The sequence below is a fragment of the Stegostoma tigrinum genome, chromosome 5 (assembly GCF_030684315.1).
Source record: "Stegostoma tigrinum isolate sSteTig4 chromosome 5, sSteTig4.hap1, whole genome shotgun sequence".
NCBI lineage: Eukaryota > Metazoa > Chordata > Chondrichthyes > Orectolobiformes > Stegostomatidae > Stegostoma > Stegostoma tigrinum.
Window position 1 is genome coordinate 46,795,854 of NC_081358.1, and position 17,983 is coordinate 46,813,836.

Sequence of the window (17,983 nt, forward strand, 5' to 3'; positions counted from 1 at the left end):
CTTATACATAATCAATTCATTTCTGTACTTAAAATGCTGAGAAGCATGAATTAGTTTTTGCCTCAGTGGCAATGGAATTGTTTTTACCATTCATCTAAATTACAACTGCCCAGGGTTGTTTTTGCGGGTTCATTAGCGAAGATTTCTATTAATCTATTGTCTGATTCAGTGTGGTAGCCTTTACTCGGTATCTGTGGTATCCATGAAGAGAACAAGAAAACGAGATTCTTCAACCAGTTAAGTTGAATTGTCTTTCATCAAAAGGAGAGATTGTAAAGGAGGAAATAAGGAAAGGAAACACGTATGTATGTAAATGATTGCACAGAATGTGAAATAAAAGGTCAGGCTATATAGATGAAAAGCAGACATTTTAAAAAATTTGCAATATTAAATTTTGAGGGAAAGTGCCTCCATATGTGTAAAATTATTTTTACAGTGCTAGAGATTGTTTAATAATTTTGATCCTTCATTACTCTGAATAATACTATCAACTTTAGGATGGAGGTTGTGGGTAAGTAACATAAATTCAATACATTTCAGTGATTTCAATGCTATGTCTATCAGCAAGTACTGCAAAAATTAATCCTCTGAAGGAGTAAAGTGTCTGAAACCAATCCACTGAAGTCTGCATTTAGCTAGACCCATGTTAATATCAAATGCTGTTGAGACATAGCTTTGCTATTACTGTTACAGACGAAAACCAGGCCAGTGCATTGACACCCACTGCAAAGAGAAACAAAAACTTTCAATGCTCCAGCTGAAAAGAGAGCAGCAATAACAATCTGTCAGAAGAACAGCTTCTTAGAGGTAGGAAATTGATTAATTAAATTTTAAAAAAAAACATGATTTCCACAAAAACACGAGGATAAAGGCTAATGCTCTCCTTGGAGCACGCTTTTAATTAGCAGCAAAAACACTACAATATTTTCATGTAAAACTTCCCGAAAGCAAATGGCATATATGCCGACTCACATTGTCATGCTCTAAATCTGTAATCCTGTCTTCTTCCTTGCGCTTCATCATTATATCAACATCCCGTTCATAATGTTTCACTTCATTCAGTGTCCTGGGTATGTAGGCATTTTTGAACACCTATGCAAACAGCAATAAACGTATTTACAAACCACTGGTCAGAATGAACAGGAATATCCAAATCAATATCAAATTATTTTTGTCAGATTGCATTATTCCACATGTCCTCATCCCACTATTCAAGATTACACAGCCAGAAGGAATATTTAACTTAGAAAACAAAATATTGAGGATTAGATTCAATGCTACTTGTAAGAAAAAAAAGTTCATTTTATTGACTGTGTATGCACTTTTGTGCACAAAATAATTCAATAGCCAGTTTGATCAGAGCATAGTACTTCCAGATTTGAATTTGAAACTTGTACAAGGCCCCTTCAGGCACTGGGCATTTAACTGCAGTATTTTGGGAAAGAGATAACAAGGTGTAGAGCTGGAAGAACACAGCAGGCCAAGCAGCATCAGAGGAGTTAGAAAGCTGATGTTTTGGGTCTAGACCCTGCAGAAAATACTCGGGTCTAGACCCGAAACGTAAGCTTTCCTGCTCCTCTGATGCTGCTAAGCCTGCTGTGTTCATCCAGCTCTACACCTTGTTATCTCAGACTCTCCAGCATTGGCAGTTCTTACTATCTCTGTAACAGTATTTTGGGACTACTGTGTTCTTAGAGGTCCTGTCTTTCAAATGAGATTCTACAACACAAAACAGTTTTGACTGACACTGCAAGAAATTCGTGTTTTGTAACATTTGATGAAGTTTGAGGCTTCTTACTACATGCAAACTGGCTTATATGCTTCTCTATGTGAGAACATTAATGAGACTTCAAACAGTAGTTAAATATGAAATTCTTTGAAATCTTCCAGAATGAAGATCTGAACTATCTCTGAGACAGAGTGGACTGAGGTGCCTTCCTCCAGGAACTCTTACTCCTATCACAAGTTTAAAGGTGGTATGGAATTGGGATCGCATTTAATTACAACTGTAGCAATAGTTAACAGTGCTAAAATAGAAATGAAGAATAGTAGAATTGAAATACATTAACAATTAATCCAGAAGTTATTTTTGTGTTGAAGCCAACGCATATGCTTATTTGTATGAAATTACCTCGTCGAGATACCAGTAACATCTCAATAGATTGGTGTTACAAAGTGCTCAAGATAGATTATAATGGAAATGGAGATGCATTAGAAAATATTTGCAACAGAAAGCCAAAATATAGACAACAACACCCCAACAGGGGATATATTACCTCTTCATCTACTTTGTCCTGGTTGGATCGTTCTTCTTCTGTTCTTTCAGCAGCTATTTCCATTGCCTAATTAACAGAGGTACAATAATGCTTTTGTTAAAAGGTTCACTACTTTTTTTCCTGCTCAGATGATTACATTTTGTTCTCGCATACTATTGTGCAACACATCCATTCACTCTGGCATATTATTCATGATTGAACGATTTTGCATCAATAATTATTTAAATGTCAAGTTCTGTGCTACAATAAAACTTAACTGACAGGTTAATCACTTTAGTAATTAAATGATTAAGCAACATAATGTATCTAATTCTAGACATTTTTCTGCAGTGCGCAGCAACTGGAGAAGGTGGTCTTGTTCACCTTAGAGAGAATAAGTTATGGACATTTAATAGAGATGTTCAAAACTGAGGGGTTTTCAAAGTGTAGCTAGTGAGAAACAACTTTTACTGGTAAGAGGGTCAACAATGAGAATGCAAATACCAGAGGGGAGAGGCGCAAGTTTTTTTTAAGACTCTGAGCTATGACAGTCTGGAATGCCCTGTTTGCGTGGGTGGTAAAATGGTAACTTTCAAAACAGAAATGTATCTCTACTTCAAAAAAAACAGGTTCATAAGAAAATATAATGGGACTAATTGAATAGCTTTTTCAAAGACCTGGCACAGGCAAAATGGTCCAGATTAGAGATAATGGGAACTGCAGATGCTGGAGAATTCAAGATAAAGCGTGGAGCTGGATGAACACAGCAGGCCAAGCAGCATCTTAGGACCAGGAAAGCTGACGTTTCGGGCCTAGACCCTTCATCAGAGAGGGAGATGGGGAGAGGGTTCTGAAATAAATAGGGAGTGAGGGGGAGGCGGGCCGAAAATGGAGAGAAAAGAAGATAGGTGGAGAGGAGAGTATAGGTGGAGAGGTAGGGAGGGGAGAGGTCAGTCCAGGGAGGACGGACAGGTCAAGGAGGCGGGATGAGGTTAGTAGGTAGGAAATGGAGGTGCGGCTTGAGGTGGGAGGAGGGGATAGGCGAGAGGAAGAACAGGTTAGGGAGGTGGGGACAAGCGGGGCTGGTTTTGGGATGCAGTGAGGGAAGGGGGAGATTTTGAAGCTTGTGAAGTCCACATTGATACCATTGGGCTGCAGGGTTCCCACGCGGAATATGAATTGCTGTTCCTGCAACCTTCAGGTGGCATCATTGTGGCACTGCAGGAAGCCCGTGACGGACATGTCGTCTAAGGAATGGGAGGGGGAGTTAAAATGGTTCACCTATGTAGGTGCAGAAGAGGGACTGTTCTACGTAACCTACAAAGAGGCAGGCATAGCTTGGGGCCATGCGGATACCCATGGCCACCCCCTTTGCTGAACACCTCCGCACGGTTCGCAATAAACAACTGCACCTCCCAGTCGTGAACCATTTTAACTCTCCCTCCCATTCCCATTCCTCAGATAACATGTCCATCATGGGCTTCCTGCAGTGCCACAATGATGCCACCCGAAGGTTGCAGGAACAGCAACTCATATTCCGCTTGGGAACCCTGCAGCCCAATGGTATCAATGTGGACTTCACAAGCTTCAAAATCTCCCCCTCCCCACTACATCCCTAAACCAGCCCAGCTTGTACCCGCCTCCCTAACCTGTTCTTCCTCTCACCTATCCCCTCCTCCCACCTCAAGCTGCACCTCCATTTCCTACCTACTAACCTCATCCTACCTCCTTGACCTGACGGTCCTCCCTGGACTGACCTATCCCCTCCCTACCTTCCCACCTACACCCTCCTCTCTACCTATCTTCTTTTCTCTCCATCTTCAGTCCGCCTCACCCCTCTCCCTATTTATTTCAGAACCCTCTCCCCATCCCCCTCTCTGATGAAGGGTCTAGGCCCGAAACGTCAGCTTTTGTGCTCCTGAGATGCTGCTTGGCCTGCTGTGTTCATCCAGCTCCACACTTTGTTAAAATGGTCCAGATTGCCTCTTTTTATGCTGTATGAGTTTAACTCTAGAAACAATGACACAGGTGTTAAATATGTACTTCTTGAAGAGTTCCATACACTTTTTACACAAAATTATTACAAAATATGTCATTACAGTATAACAAATACTTTGTATTAATTCTCAACTATTAATATTTGATAGGATTCATGTAATCAATGAGCTCATTACCTCCACATTGACACTTTATACAGTTGCTATATATTTTACTATTTTACATATATAGTATATACATACACACATTAAATATTGAAAAACTTCTCAATGGGCAGCAATCAGCAATAAAGTATTCATATACTTCTAATCAATCCAATCTTTATTTTATTAATTACAGAATTCAAAAGGAAACAAAACACAGCAAAATGTTCAAGCTGTACCGAATGCAAATTGCTATATTCTAATAGCAGTTGTAAAAATTCAATATGTGACAAGTGTGCTTGACTGTGATTAGGATAGTAACTGACCACAGTTTAGGGTATATTCCCTACAAGCAGGTTAGGTGGATAGGCCATGCTAAATTGCCCATAGCATTCAAGGACGAACAGGCTAGGTGCAGCAGCCGTGGAAAATTCAGGGATAGGGTGGGTGGGGCGCGGGGCAGGGGGCGGGGGGGTGAGTCTGGGTGGGATGCTACTCGGAGGGTCAGCATGGACTTAATGGGCCGAATGACCTGTCGGGATAGATGAGGTATGTGCACGAAATATCACAACAATCAGCACTGATTAAAGATTAATCTTCTTTTCTGGATCTTGTTGCTTGAAGAAATATTTCATTTTATGGAAATACAAATGTACAAAATCCTACCTTCTGAAGGTAAGCATCAAGATTATCTTCCATAATTGAAGGGTCAGTGACAAATTCAAAAAGTTCTCGCACAGTCATCACAGCAACATCATATTTACGAAAAAAATCTATCAAAAGAGGATGCAACGATGAACATTTCAATAATTAGCAATCACGCAAAATTCAGAATTCATCAAGAAGTTTAAAATCTCAACAAGTAATTCCAAAAATCGAGGAAGTCTACTTTAATTTTCACATAAATTCTATTTCCCTGCACATCAAACAAATAAAGTTGATTGTATTCAGTGAATTATTAGATGAATGTGTATTTTAAAAAATGCACAAAATTGACGTGGAATAATGAATACCTCATAAATTACCCGCTTAGAAACTACCATGCAGCAACAGCATGAATATAATCTGAACTGAAGAACTGAATTCATACATGTTATATTTTTAATTATCTGTTGCAAAAGTTAAATGAAAAGTTAAAAATGGCAAGCCTGCAGCCAAGAGAAACCAAAAAGAATTTTTAAAATCCATAAAAATTCCACAAATTGTTTTATTAAAAGATGATTAATCTGGTTCAGGACGTGTAAATGGCCAGTTAATTGCACAGACTTGAAGATACTATTTTAAGTTAATCTCAAACAACATTTTGAGAAAGACAACTGTAACATTAATTTTTGTTTTAACCCTTTCATGAGATGAGGATATCCCAAGCATGTGTTTCCTATTATAGCTATTGCCCTTAACTGAGTAGCTTGTTAGATTATTTCAGATGACAAATATAAATCAACTAGATTGCTGTGGATCTGGAGTCACATGCAGGCCACACTAGATACAGTTGGCAGATTTTGTTTCTAAAAGGGACATTAATGAATCAGATGGGTGTTTACTGCAATGAATAGTAGTTTTGTGGTTACCGTTAGAGATGAGTTTTCAAATCCAGATTTTTAAAAGAATAATTACATTTAAATTCCATACCATGCCAGGGTGATATGTGAATTCAGGTCTTCAGAACATTAGCTTTGTCCTCAAAATTACTAGTCCAGTAATATCATCATTAATTTTCTGTTAACAAGTGAACAATGTGAGCAAATTTGCACAAGTAAATTAGGATTGAATTAATGTTTGGCACTAGGGGCAAGGAATTAGGGCCAACCTGTAGCGCATTATCAATATTTAAATGGTAATTTACTTGTTCTTGCACATTATTCTAATGTAATTGGGTTCTTTTATGCATATGAAACTTTAACTTAAATATTTCAGATTTATTATAGAACTATTGATAATTTTCACTGAATTAGCAAGGAAGGATTTGAGCAAAGCAAAAATATTTGCAGTTTTTGACTCACCATTAATGTTGAGACAGTCTTTTCGGAGAAACTCCAAAGCGCATGGATGATCATGTTCCACTGACTGTGATACATCAATTATATAAACTCCCCCATTATGGTACCTGCAGGATAGCAGAAAAATAAAGTGTATACAAATAATCTGCTGTCTCAAAGATTTAGCTTCATTTAAGACTATCGCAAGACTTCTAGGCAAACCAAACAAAGTCATGAAAAATTGGTAATTCTGAAATGAATTTTAGCATACATACAGCAAACAATGCAAAAATAGTTTCAGCTGTCACTATGTACATGTTAATACAATAAATTGCACTTCACCACTTGATTAATATTGTTGTGAAACACATCACTTTTACAGGATGGTGCAGATTCTAACAAGGATTTGGAGGCACTTGTGAAAATGCAAGGAATGATTTAGAAAGATTACACTAGAGTTTATATCTCTCATGAAAGGCTGGACAGGTTGGGGCAGTGTACTTGTGGCAAACAGATAAACATTTCTAATTGTGAAAGTTCCAACCTAATGGTCATATCCAGAAGGTTGTAATAAATATATTTAAGTAATATGTTAAGTACCCAAAATGATTGCCAGACGCTGAAACAAAAGCACAGAATTAAAGGCCATAAGCAGTCTGACGCTGGAAATGGATTTACATGGTTCATTGTGAATGATTTCATCAAGTTTCACTATTTCAAGGTCTTCTATTTATACTATAGTTACGTTTAATAACAATGAATATTTGATTGTCATGTGAAAATCATCATGGTCATACCTCACTCTCCAGCATTAACAGTACCTTAAAATTACCTCTGAGAAAGCTTTTAATCACCCACATTGATATCTCCTTCTTTCGTTCTGTGTCAATTTTTAACTGATTAAACCCGTTGAAATACCTGGCTATATTTTCCCAACGGTAAAGCACAAGAAGTAGTATTAGCTGTTCTATATGTTATGTGTCTCAAAACATCTTTGCAACTATTGGCGCAAACCTTTAAACATAAATTCTAACACTTACAGAATTACATACTGATCATGTCTATTACAGGATAGCCAACTGTTGTAGTAACCAGGTAACCTGATAATAATGCTCATTTATAAAATGTTTTAAACGTAGCAAACAATGCTCTGCATGGTTAGGGTTGGGGCAAATCAAGGCAAATGAATAGAAATCATAAAGGAACAAGTGCATTAGAAACCTTAACCACTTCCAAGATTCAATAGACAGAAAGACGATGATTTACAGCAGATTAAATTCACTGAGATCAGCATGAACCAGTCTGGCATCTTTGTACATTCTTCGCATGTACTGAATAACAGACAGATATAATTCACGGGCCTTGGATTCTGACAAGTGAGCATTCTTCAACAATGGTGCTGGCCTAAAGAATAAAAGGGAACACATTTAAAGAATAGTCTTTAACAATTTCTTCATTGTCTGTGTGAAGAAACTGTGGAAATTCAAGAGTGAAATCTGATGTACAGAAAACAACGAACCTACATCAGATACTGGTTACTCCAAAATCACTTAACTCCAGATAGCTGCCTGTGCAAATATTTTTGAGAGTAGTTTCTAAATAGACCCTTTTAAAAGTAAGCTTCTTACATGAAACGAAACCAAAAGCACATAATTTTAATACAGAGAGAGAAATGTCCAGTTGCGCATCCAACATATAGTGAGTCTAAATGGCATGATCAGCAGTGAAAAATAGATCAAGAGGTCATGGATATTTAGACTCTGGGATTGTGTTCCAGCAACTAATTTATTAAGACTGTTCAATGTTTTGATTAGTCTTCATTTAAACATAATTTAGTTATGTTTTAGAATCGTCTCTCATTAATGTGAAGTTTTACTCTGCGATTCAACAATGTTTTCCACCGCTCCCCCTGCCGCCTCATTTTTAAAGATGGTTGCAAAACAAGAGATTTTATGTCAGTTAAAGTTTAACTTACAGAACAAAGATCATAAAAGAATATTCCCCTAAAGGCATCGATTCCTTTCTGGATAAATCAAAATATTGCAGATGCTTTAAATTTGAAACAAAGAAGTGCCAGAGAAACTCAGCAGGTTTGGCAGCATAAGCAGTGAAAGAAACAGTAAATGTTTCTGTTCTTCATTTTGGAAGTCATACTGGACTCAAAATGTTAACTCTGTTTTCTCTCCACAGATGCTGCCAGACCTGCTGAATTTCTGCAGCACTTTTTGTTTTGTAAACTTTTCCGGAGTTGTTCCAACGTGCTGGCCATTTTTTCTTTCTTTATCTAAGTATCTATGTTTTAATATTGGATGGAGGAAATTCTTCAACCAATAGAGGCAGCACGAATGAGCTGAATCTAAATCTCATCTAGACCAACTATTACTAATGTTTAACAAGCATAAATACGCTGTGTTGAATCTCATTTATGTCTCAAACACCGAAGCTAATAACAGCACACCAGTGTTACTGTGGCTGAATTATCTTGCCAAGACTGAGAACAAAGCTTGAACTTTCTGGATTTGTGTAGTCCAGGTACTCACTGAATAAATTAATCTAATCTTTGTGGGGGTGGGGGGTGAAACTGGACTGCTGAATGAAAAAAAGGGCTATTCTATTCCAAATGCTAGTAAATATTAACACATGAATAAATTATTCACATTAAACATTCTTACCAATAATCTAAGGGCAGGTTATCTACAAGGATCTTGCAAATTACGAATAAAGATTTGTACAAGAATTTTAGAACAACACTAAAATGAGAAATAGTAAAGGAGAAATTGAGGGAGAAAATTTGTACCCAAGAGTACAAATTTTATAAAAAGGGATGGCCTTTTAGCCATGTATGTTAGTTCCTTTTTGAAAGATCAACATCTCTTTTCCTCTTTCACAGACTATTCCTTAACATCCACTGAGTTTCCCTTTGAATCCACACGTTTTTGTCCCACTACCACTAGTGTGAAAATATTCTAATTATATTTTAAATATTTAATTAATTTAATTATTTGGTGGGACTTTCTGCACCTAATTTCATCAACCTTTTAACTCAGTCAGATAAACTCCCAAAATGGTTCCTCCTCACTACCTCCAGAGTATCACTGAATCTCTCTTTAGCCTATTTATATTTCTCATAAACACCATCCAAAGACAAAGACAAGATCAGGTTCCAAGTGTACACTGCAACACTAAATTCTATCTCACAACTTCTCTTAACCTTCCCACTGCCTCTATTATCTTTTATCTTTGATACAATTTCCATTCTTTTCGCAATCAAATTTATCATCGTCCCCGAACACACTCAGGTTGAATCAGAATGTTTTGACGGCAGCTAAGCCTGCAATCCCTTTGTTACACAAAAAACTTTATCACTCAATATTATCACATTTCTCCACCCAAACCTCACACTATTTGCTGCTTAATCCCTCATTCATGTCATTGTTATCTTCCAATTTATTTGTTTCAAAAGTGTCTTGGCCTGACTCCCAGTTTTCAACCTCAATATATCTTCAGTTCGTCCAAACACAATATCCTAAAAAACAGAGTCCATAGCTCACTGTGCTGGCTGAATGACTCTCAAATCACCATCACCTTTTAAAATTTGTATTTTTATGTTCAAATTCCTCCATCACTTTGCTCCTATCTACTTCTCCACTCTCTTTGGTCCTTTAATTCTTCAAGAACTCTGCCACTTCAAAATCACATCAATGGTCGCCCAGAGGTCTCGAATTCCTTGCATATGTCTTTTGTTTCTCCAATCCTATCACCTCCTTAAAGCTAATCTCTTTCGTTTATCTTTTAATTACCTGCATTGTAGATGTCAACTTTTTTCTGACAATGTTACTATGAAGTGCCATGTTTTGCAGTGAACTCATGTTTGCAATTACCAAATCCTTTACCATGCCGTATTTAGGAATAATTTTGGTATTTCCTTTCAAAGCAATGTCAGATTCATTAGGTTCAAAGTTTTTCTTATACATAGTTGCATACAAGTAGTTCTGTTATAACTCGTGTTTCGTTAACACGAATTCGCTGTAACATGGTTGATGAATAGTGGATGCTGTTTGGATAACGTGAACTTTCTGCTGTACAAATATAGAGACTTTCAATAGCGATCTCCCTTTAATGCGATTTTCTATAGCGCGAGGTCACACAAGAACTACCTAACACCACCAATGAAGGCTGAAATGAATGACTTCTACACAAAAATCAAGGCTTCAAGGGCATGACCCACGGAGCATACAATCACCTCCAGATTATATAATGCAACTTCCAGGTCTTTTCCCCCTTAAACCACTTTATCTATTTCCAGTTTTAGATAACCAGTACAAGACATGGGTGACATAAAGCTTTGTTAGCTAAGTTATTCCTTTCAGAATGTCTATTAAGTATTAGTTTGAATAACACGCACAAAAAAACTTACACATCATCTTTACCAATAAAACCCATAACAAGCACATGACTCCTGAGCATGATTGGTTCTGGACATGGTATTGCTGCTGTTTGCAACCTACATCCAAAATAAGCAAAACAATTAGTTTTATCATTGTAAACTAAATGAGCTTGTAAATCTCTAATGTTGACAGATATTTAACGTGTTCATTTTAAAAGATAATAAATCTGCTGATTTTAAGCAGGTTTTATAGAAATGCATTCTAATTCTAAATTATTAGTTCTGTCAGTTAAGAAAAAATGAAATTTTGACACTTGTGGCCCAGAGGTCTAGATCGTCAACAATGTGTGTAAGTAATCACTTAACTCAGATTTAAAATAATTCTTTTTGACATCCAGTCGAGGACTGATGGTCTAACAAATAAGCAAGTCTTTCCTCTAGGACTAAGAGATATAGATATTTTTAATTAAGTTGTTCGCAAGTGTTGTGACACACTTCTGGAGCAGCTGGGACTTGAATCCAGGTCTACTGACCCAGAGATAGGGACACATTCAGTGTGTCACACAGCCCAGGTTGAGAATTATCTAATTTCTTATTTTCCATCAGCAAAATCATATGACACTTCAGCAGGAAACATTTTTTTTATCCAAAATTAGTTGATCAGACTGAAAGTGCTGAATAAATAGGGAGTCAAATCATTCAATTCAAATACCTTTCAGACTTTTTTTTTCAAATATGTTACTTATTTGGCTCCAGTTACATGGAAGATATTTAACAGAATTCTTCGAAATCAAGAGAGCCTATAGCAATGAGAACCTTCAGACAAACAAAAGGAGCTTCTTTAGGTGATGGTAGAGAACCTCTATATAGAAATAACCAAGACCAGTTTATCACAATAGCTGTTAACAGCTTGGGCAGCTACCTAAGCTTAAAAAGCTGCTTAAATGATTGTAACATGAAATCTATCTCATTCAAAGGCCAATTCAGTGTTTTCTGTCACATTCTGATGACAACGAAGATCACCAAAGGGAGATGTAATAATAGTAGCCAAAATAAATTGGAACATTGAGTTTTTATCGTGGACTTGATATAAGTTCAGTGCAAACACGATCAGACCACATGAGACATGGATACCAAAACTAAATCCAAAGTTGAAAAACACAGCTGGAAGCATTACCAAATCAAAGCTTCATGAGAGCAAAATAAAAATGTTACAGGATTCAAACTGCAAGTCTTAAAAATGAATTGGAGGTAATCTGCTAAATTAACTAATTCTATAACATTAGTACTACTAAGACTTCTAAAAAGGTTCTATGTCATTACTTAAAAATGCAGAAGTTCCACCTGTGTTCAAGGCAATACTTACATTTATCTTACTGCTGCCTGGACCATAGCGTGTGCTGCTATATTGCTTACATTTCAGCGTAAATATGCTCTAAAACATTGAATAAGACAATTTTTTTTTCAGTGACCATCTAAATTTATGCTAAAAATGGTAGTTGCTATATTGAAAGAGTTTCTTAAATGAACTGCTGGCTGACTGTTTCAGAGAGTATATTCTGCCCATCATATGTAGGCATGACTAGAACACATGAACAATGTTGAGTGCTGATTGTTCAGGCTGTTGTGCTTGTATATGTTAAAAATTGATTAAAAGTCAGTATATGTTAACATTCTTGCTGCTGACTGATGAACTGTACAGACACGATGGTAGGATGTTTCTTGAGAAACAGTAGCCAGATATCACAAATATCACTCTTTGTTTTGGGGATCAATGTGACTTGGTAGATCTCCCATGCCTTCCTGTCAACATCAGTGTCTATCAGTATCATAGGTGAGATAAGCCTCAAACTAGGCCACTGGACTTCATGGTTAGCAATGGAACATGGAGATCGTCCGACATCAGAAAGAAAGCAATTTCATAAAGAAAATTTGTAAAACTGTTCTAACTTTAACATCTTACAACTTAGCCACAAAAAGCATTACATCACTTATTGTCTTATCCATGACTTAGGTTGACCGCTATACAAAGATAGCAAAGTAAACTAAAAAAATTCCAACATGATACCTGATTAAATTTCTCATCTCCTTTTCTGCCCAAGTCCTCACCATTTTTCTTGGATTTCCCTTACAATATCCATGGCGGAATCTGGAAAAGAATTCCTGCTACTTTCAATTCTTGTGTTTTAAAAGCATTCTAAATGAAACAAGTCTGTTGATGGAAGAGAGATGTCATTTTTAAAAATGTTAGTAAATCAATTTCACTAATTCAGTTATAGAACATAGAACATAGAACAGTACAGCACAGCCATTTCTGCCCTGGGAAATAGTCTCTGGCTATCAATTCTATCTATGCCTCTCATTATCTTGTATACCTCAATTAGGTCCCCTCTCCTCCTCCTTTTCTCCAATGAAAAAAGTCCGAGCTCAGTCAACCTCTCTTCATATATTTTCATTTTTCTATAAATGATGGCAACCATTTTGCAGATTTTAAAACAAGGACACAGGAATGAGATACATAAAAAGTATTAGGAATTGTGAATAACAAGCTTAGATTCTGTGCTAACAATGGTTACTTTAAACAGTGAAATACATTGGATTCATAGATTATTATAAGTAGTTAATAGAAATATTACATGTCTTAACGTGGTTTCAAAATAAAGGGGGGAGTACAGGGAAGCACTTAAGGAGGACTGTAAAGTTGAACTTATAACTTTATTTCCTTATTTTCTACCTTTATATTCTGTATCTTGGTTTATTTTTCTATGTTTTAAGATGATGCTGTAAAGTGGCAATATTATACAACACTTTTCACTGTATTTGTAACAAATACATGTAACAACAAATAAAGAAAATATTGAGAATTACAGTTACCACATACCCTTGAGCAGAACAAACATTTATCAATGTACAGGTTCCTTTCAAAAGTATAATGATAACTCTAAATTTAGAGCATTCCCAAGTTTTAAACCATTGCCAATAAGTTTTTGTTGACTTTTTTATGTCATCACTAAACTGAGCCAATCCAATACTGGAGGCTGACCAAACCTCTACTTTCAACTTGCACTAAATCCCACTCCACTATGACCACTGTGCTCAATGACCTCAATTGGCTAACTATATTGGCTTTCATTCCAGCAACATGATTCTAAAAATTTCAACCTTTGCTTTCAAATTCCTCTTCTGTCATCTGGTAACCTCTAAAATTTCCATCAATGGCATGGTGGCAGCATGCCTAGCACTGCTGCCTCACAGCACCAGGGGTCTGGGTTTAATCCTACCCTTGGTGATCGTCTGTGTAGAGTTTGCAAATTCTCCCCGCGTCTGCATAGGTTTATGCTAGGAGCTTCAGTTTCCTCCCCATAGTCCAAAGATGTGCAGATTAGTTGGAGTAGGGTGCAGGGATGTGCAGACTAGGTGGATTAGCCGTAGTAAATGCGAGGGTTACAGACAGAGGTAGGTGGCTGGGTCTGGGTTGGAAGCTCTTCAGAGGGTCAGTGCAGACCTGATGGGCTGAATGGCTTCTTTCCACATTCTAGCGACTCTATGAACTCCACAACACTCCCAGTTAGAATCATATAGAGTCCTACAGCACAAAGACAGGCCCTTGGGCCCAAAGTGGTCCATGCTAACCAAAGTGCCCATCCACACTAACCCCATTTCCCTGCACTTGCCCTTGTAAACCTTTTCCTACACATGTATTTGTCCTAATGCCTTTTAAATGTTGTTAACGTACTCACCTCAACCACTTCTGCTGGTAGCATTTTCAAATACATACCACTCTCTGTATAAAAAAGTAACCCCCAGGTTCCCATTTATTCTTTCCCCATTTACCTTAAACTGAAGCCCTCCAGTCCTCGACTTTCCAGGGCTGGGGAAAAGACCAGTTATTTGTCCTCCTCTGTCTTCTTGAGCATTTTCAATTATAATTACTTCACACTACTGGCTGTGGCTTTTGTTGTCTCAGATCCAAACTCTGGAATTCTCTCCCAATACCTCTCTGTTTCTCTACTGTGCTTTCCTCCTTTAGTATGCCTCAAAAACCAAGATGACTCAAGGTTTTGGTTACCAGTCCTTAATGTGGCTTGGTTGCTTTACTTTGTTTGATAACATACATTTGAAGTCCCTTGTGATGTTTCACTAGGTTAAAGGCACTGTATCTCTTGGTTGTTGTTACATTCTGCAAGTCTATGACTAATTCATTCAATTAAAATCAATTCCTCCAATTTTGTTTTGGTGTTCCTTACGAGTAGTTTGTGTGCATTAACAACCTTTTCTTTGGGAATTGTTCATTTTTTTGGTTGGGGTGGGTAGAAGAAGAGTTGACAATTTACAATATGAAAAATAAATGTATATTTGTATATGCAGAAATTTCTGAAATTTATTAATTGTTACATACTAAGGAAATATGTACATTCTTCCTGCTTTCACAGTTGATCAATCATAGATGCGGGACCTAACAATTAAATTTAATATAGAAAGAATAGTTACATTTCCAAAAACCTTACCTGAATTCACCACTAACATATTTGTCACGATCTTTAAAAATTAAGATTGAAGTTTTGTAGATCTTTATTGCTCTGCTTTCTCCAGTGTTTGTTGTTGCATGATATACATTTGCCTGTTAGTAAACAGAGACAAAAACTGAATTGTTGGAGGAAGGTTGAAAGAGCAATATAAATAATAGATCCTGGTTCTTCTGTTCAAGATTGGAAAACCTATTTCTGACCAAATTTTTTAAAAAATCCACTCACCTTCCACTGGTTTCTCTGAAAAGCCTTTGGTTGGAGGATCCTTCGCATCCAACTGATTGACTCCAGGAATTTTCAGAGATAGCAGGGCAGAAATCACACCCTCTTCTATACTAGCTTCTGTACTGATAAATTGTGCTTAAGCATCCCAAAGCTTCTCATGGTGTTAGTTTGAGTGTATGAATGAACAAGTGAATGTAGAAAGTGGGTTGATGTTAGCGAGTTTTGAGAAGATTTGTAGCTCAGGTTGAGGTTCTGGATGTGAGTTTGCTCGCTGAGCTGGAAGGTTCGTTTTTCAGACGTTTCGTCACCATACTAGGTAACATCATCAGTGAGCCTCCGACGAAGCGCTGGTGTTATGTCCCGCTTTCTATTTATCTGGTTAGGTTTCCTTGGGTTGGTGATGTCATTTCCGGTTCTTTTCTCAGGGGATGGTAGATTGGCTCCAAATCAATGTATTTGTTGATGGAGTTCCGGTTGGAATGCCATACTTCTAGGAATTCTCGTGCATGTCTCTGTTTGGCTTGTCATAGGATGGATGTGTTGTCCCAATCAAAGCGGTGTCCTTCCTCATCTGTATGTAAGGATACGAGTGATAGTGGGTCGTGTCGTATTGCGGCTAGTTGATGTTCATGTATCCTGGTGGCTAGCTTTCTGCCAGTTTGGGTTGATGTACCAGCCGATAGGGGTGACAGCTGGGTGTAGTGTCAGGGTTTCCAGTGGCTAGGATAGTGAGGTTGGATCATTTGGGAGTGGTTGGGAGTATTGCAGTTAGCCAAGAGTTAAAACTGGTTTGGATCAGTCTAACATTTCCTGGATTAGTATCCAGATAACTAAGTTGGAATCCTTGCAAGTCCCCGACTCTGATTCAGAATGGAGACATTTTTGGAGGGTCGGGACTCACAGTAATTACCCATCTGAAGCTTAAACTTTTCCAGGAAGGAGAGAGGTTCACCTGGATCATCTCTGATTCCTCCCTCTCCTTCCTGGACCTCTCTGTCTCCATCTCTGGTGCCCGCTTAGAAACCAACATCTATTTTAAGCCCACCTACTCCCACAGCTACCCAGACTGCACCACCTCTCATCCACCTTCCTGCAAGAATGCGATTCTCTATTCCCAATTCCTCCGCCGCTTCAGCTCCTATGATGGGGCATTCCACTCCTGATCATCCCAGATGTCCTCTTCAGTGGTTAAAAATGCTCTCAACTGCATCTCTTGTGTTTCCCACACCTCTGTCCTCATCGGTTCCCCCCAACAAAAACAAAGACAGAATCCCCCTTGTCCTCACATATCACCCCACTAACCTCCGTATCCAACGTATCGTTCTCCACCACTACTGTCACCTACAATTCGACCCCACGACCAAAGATATATTTCCCTCCACACCCCTATTTGCCTTTCATAGGGACTGCTCTCTCTGTGACTCTGTCCGCCCCACACTCCCCACTAGCCCCACCATTCCCGGCACCTTTTCCTGCAACCGCAGGAAGTGCTACGCTTGCCCCTACATCTCCCCCCTCACCTCCATTCAAGGCACCAAACAAACCTTCCATATCAGACAGAGGTTCACCTGCACATTCGTCAACGTGGTCTACTGCATCCATTGCTCCCAATGTGGCCTCCTCTACATCAGTGAGGCCAAATGGAGGCTCGGAGACTGCTTTGTAGAGCAGCTGCGCTCCATTCACGACAAATGACAACTTCTGGTCGCATACCATTTCAAATCCTCCTCCCACTCCCTGGGTCACACGTCCATCCCGGCAATCCTCCAGTGTCATAATGTCGCTACCTGGAAACTGGAGGAGGAGCACGTCATATTCTGCCTTGGGAGCCTACAGCTCAATGGCCTAAATGTGGATTTTACCAGTTTCAAAATCCCCCCCACCCCCAGCCTCATTCCATGACCAACTCTCCCACTCATCCCTGTCTCCTTGACCTGACACAATTTGTCCATTTGGTCTCCCATCCATCTCACTGACCAATTCCCAGCACTCCGATCTGCACTTACCTATAACCATCCCACCTACCTTCCCCAGCCCCACCCCTCGTCTCTCTTTACTTCCTACCTCCCTTCCACTTCCACCTCCACCATTTCTGAAGAAGGTCCTGAACCGAAACGTCAAGTTTCTTGCTCTGCTGATGCTGCCTGGTCTGCTGTGTTCCTCCAGCTCCATACTGTGTATCTCTGACTCCAGCATCTGCAGTTCTTACTATGAGTGCTGAGGCCTCTGTTGTTCGTAATATTTATATAAATGATCTGGATGAAAATATCAGTGGTCGGATTAGTAAGTATACAGATGACACAAAAATGAAAGGCGTTTTGGATTGTGAGGAAGGATATAACAGGATATAGATCAGCTGGAAAGTTGGGAAGATAAATAGCAGAGAGAGTTTAATCCAGACAAATTTAAGGTGATGAAATCTGGGAGGTCAAATGCAAGATGAAAGTATACTATAAATGCAGGACCT

At 38.4% G+C, this 17,983-nt stretch overlaps 1 protein-coding gene and 1 long non-coding RNA gene across 3 annotated transcripts in view; one reads left to right on the forward strand and one right to left on the reverse strand.

The window, feature by feature from the left end:
* Positions 1–17,983, forward strand: part of LOC125451656 (uncharacterized) — a 45,584-nt gene that overhangs the window by 21,096 nt on the left and 6,505 nt on the right. The gene's annotated exons all lie outside the window — the stretch shown is intronic.
* Positions 1–17,983, reverse strand: part of riok1 (RIO kinase 1 (yeast)) — a 39,651-nt gene that overhangs the window by 8,002 nt on the left and 13,666 nt on the right. For both annotated transcript variants that reach the window (XM_048529089.2, XM_048529090.2), the window contains exons 7-14: positions 15,271–15,383; positions 12,831–12,911; positions 10,793–10,879; positions 7,642–7,779; positions 6,400–6,503; positions 5,063–5,169; positions 2,277–2,342; positions 973–1,092 (exon numbers count right to left, since the gene is read on the reverse strand). In XM_048529089.2, the coding sequence (XP_048385046.1) occupies positions 973–1,092; positions 2,277–2,342; positions 5,063–5,169; positions 6,400–6,503; positions 7,642–7,779; positions 10,793–10,879; positions 12,831–12,911; positions 15,271–15,383 (816 nt within the window). The remainder of the gene's footprint in view (positions 1–972; positions 1,093–2,276; positions 2,343–5,062; positions 5,170–6,399; positions 6,504–7,641; positions 7,780–10,792; positions 10,880–12,830; positions 12,912–15,270; positions 15,384–17,983) is intronic.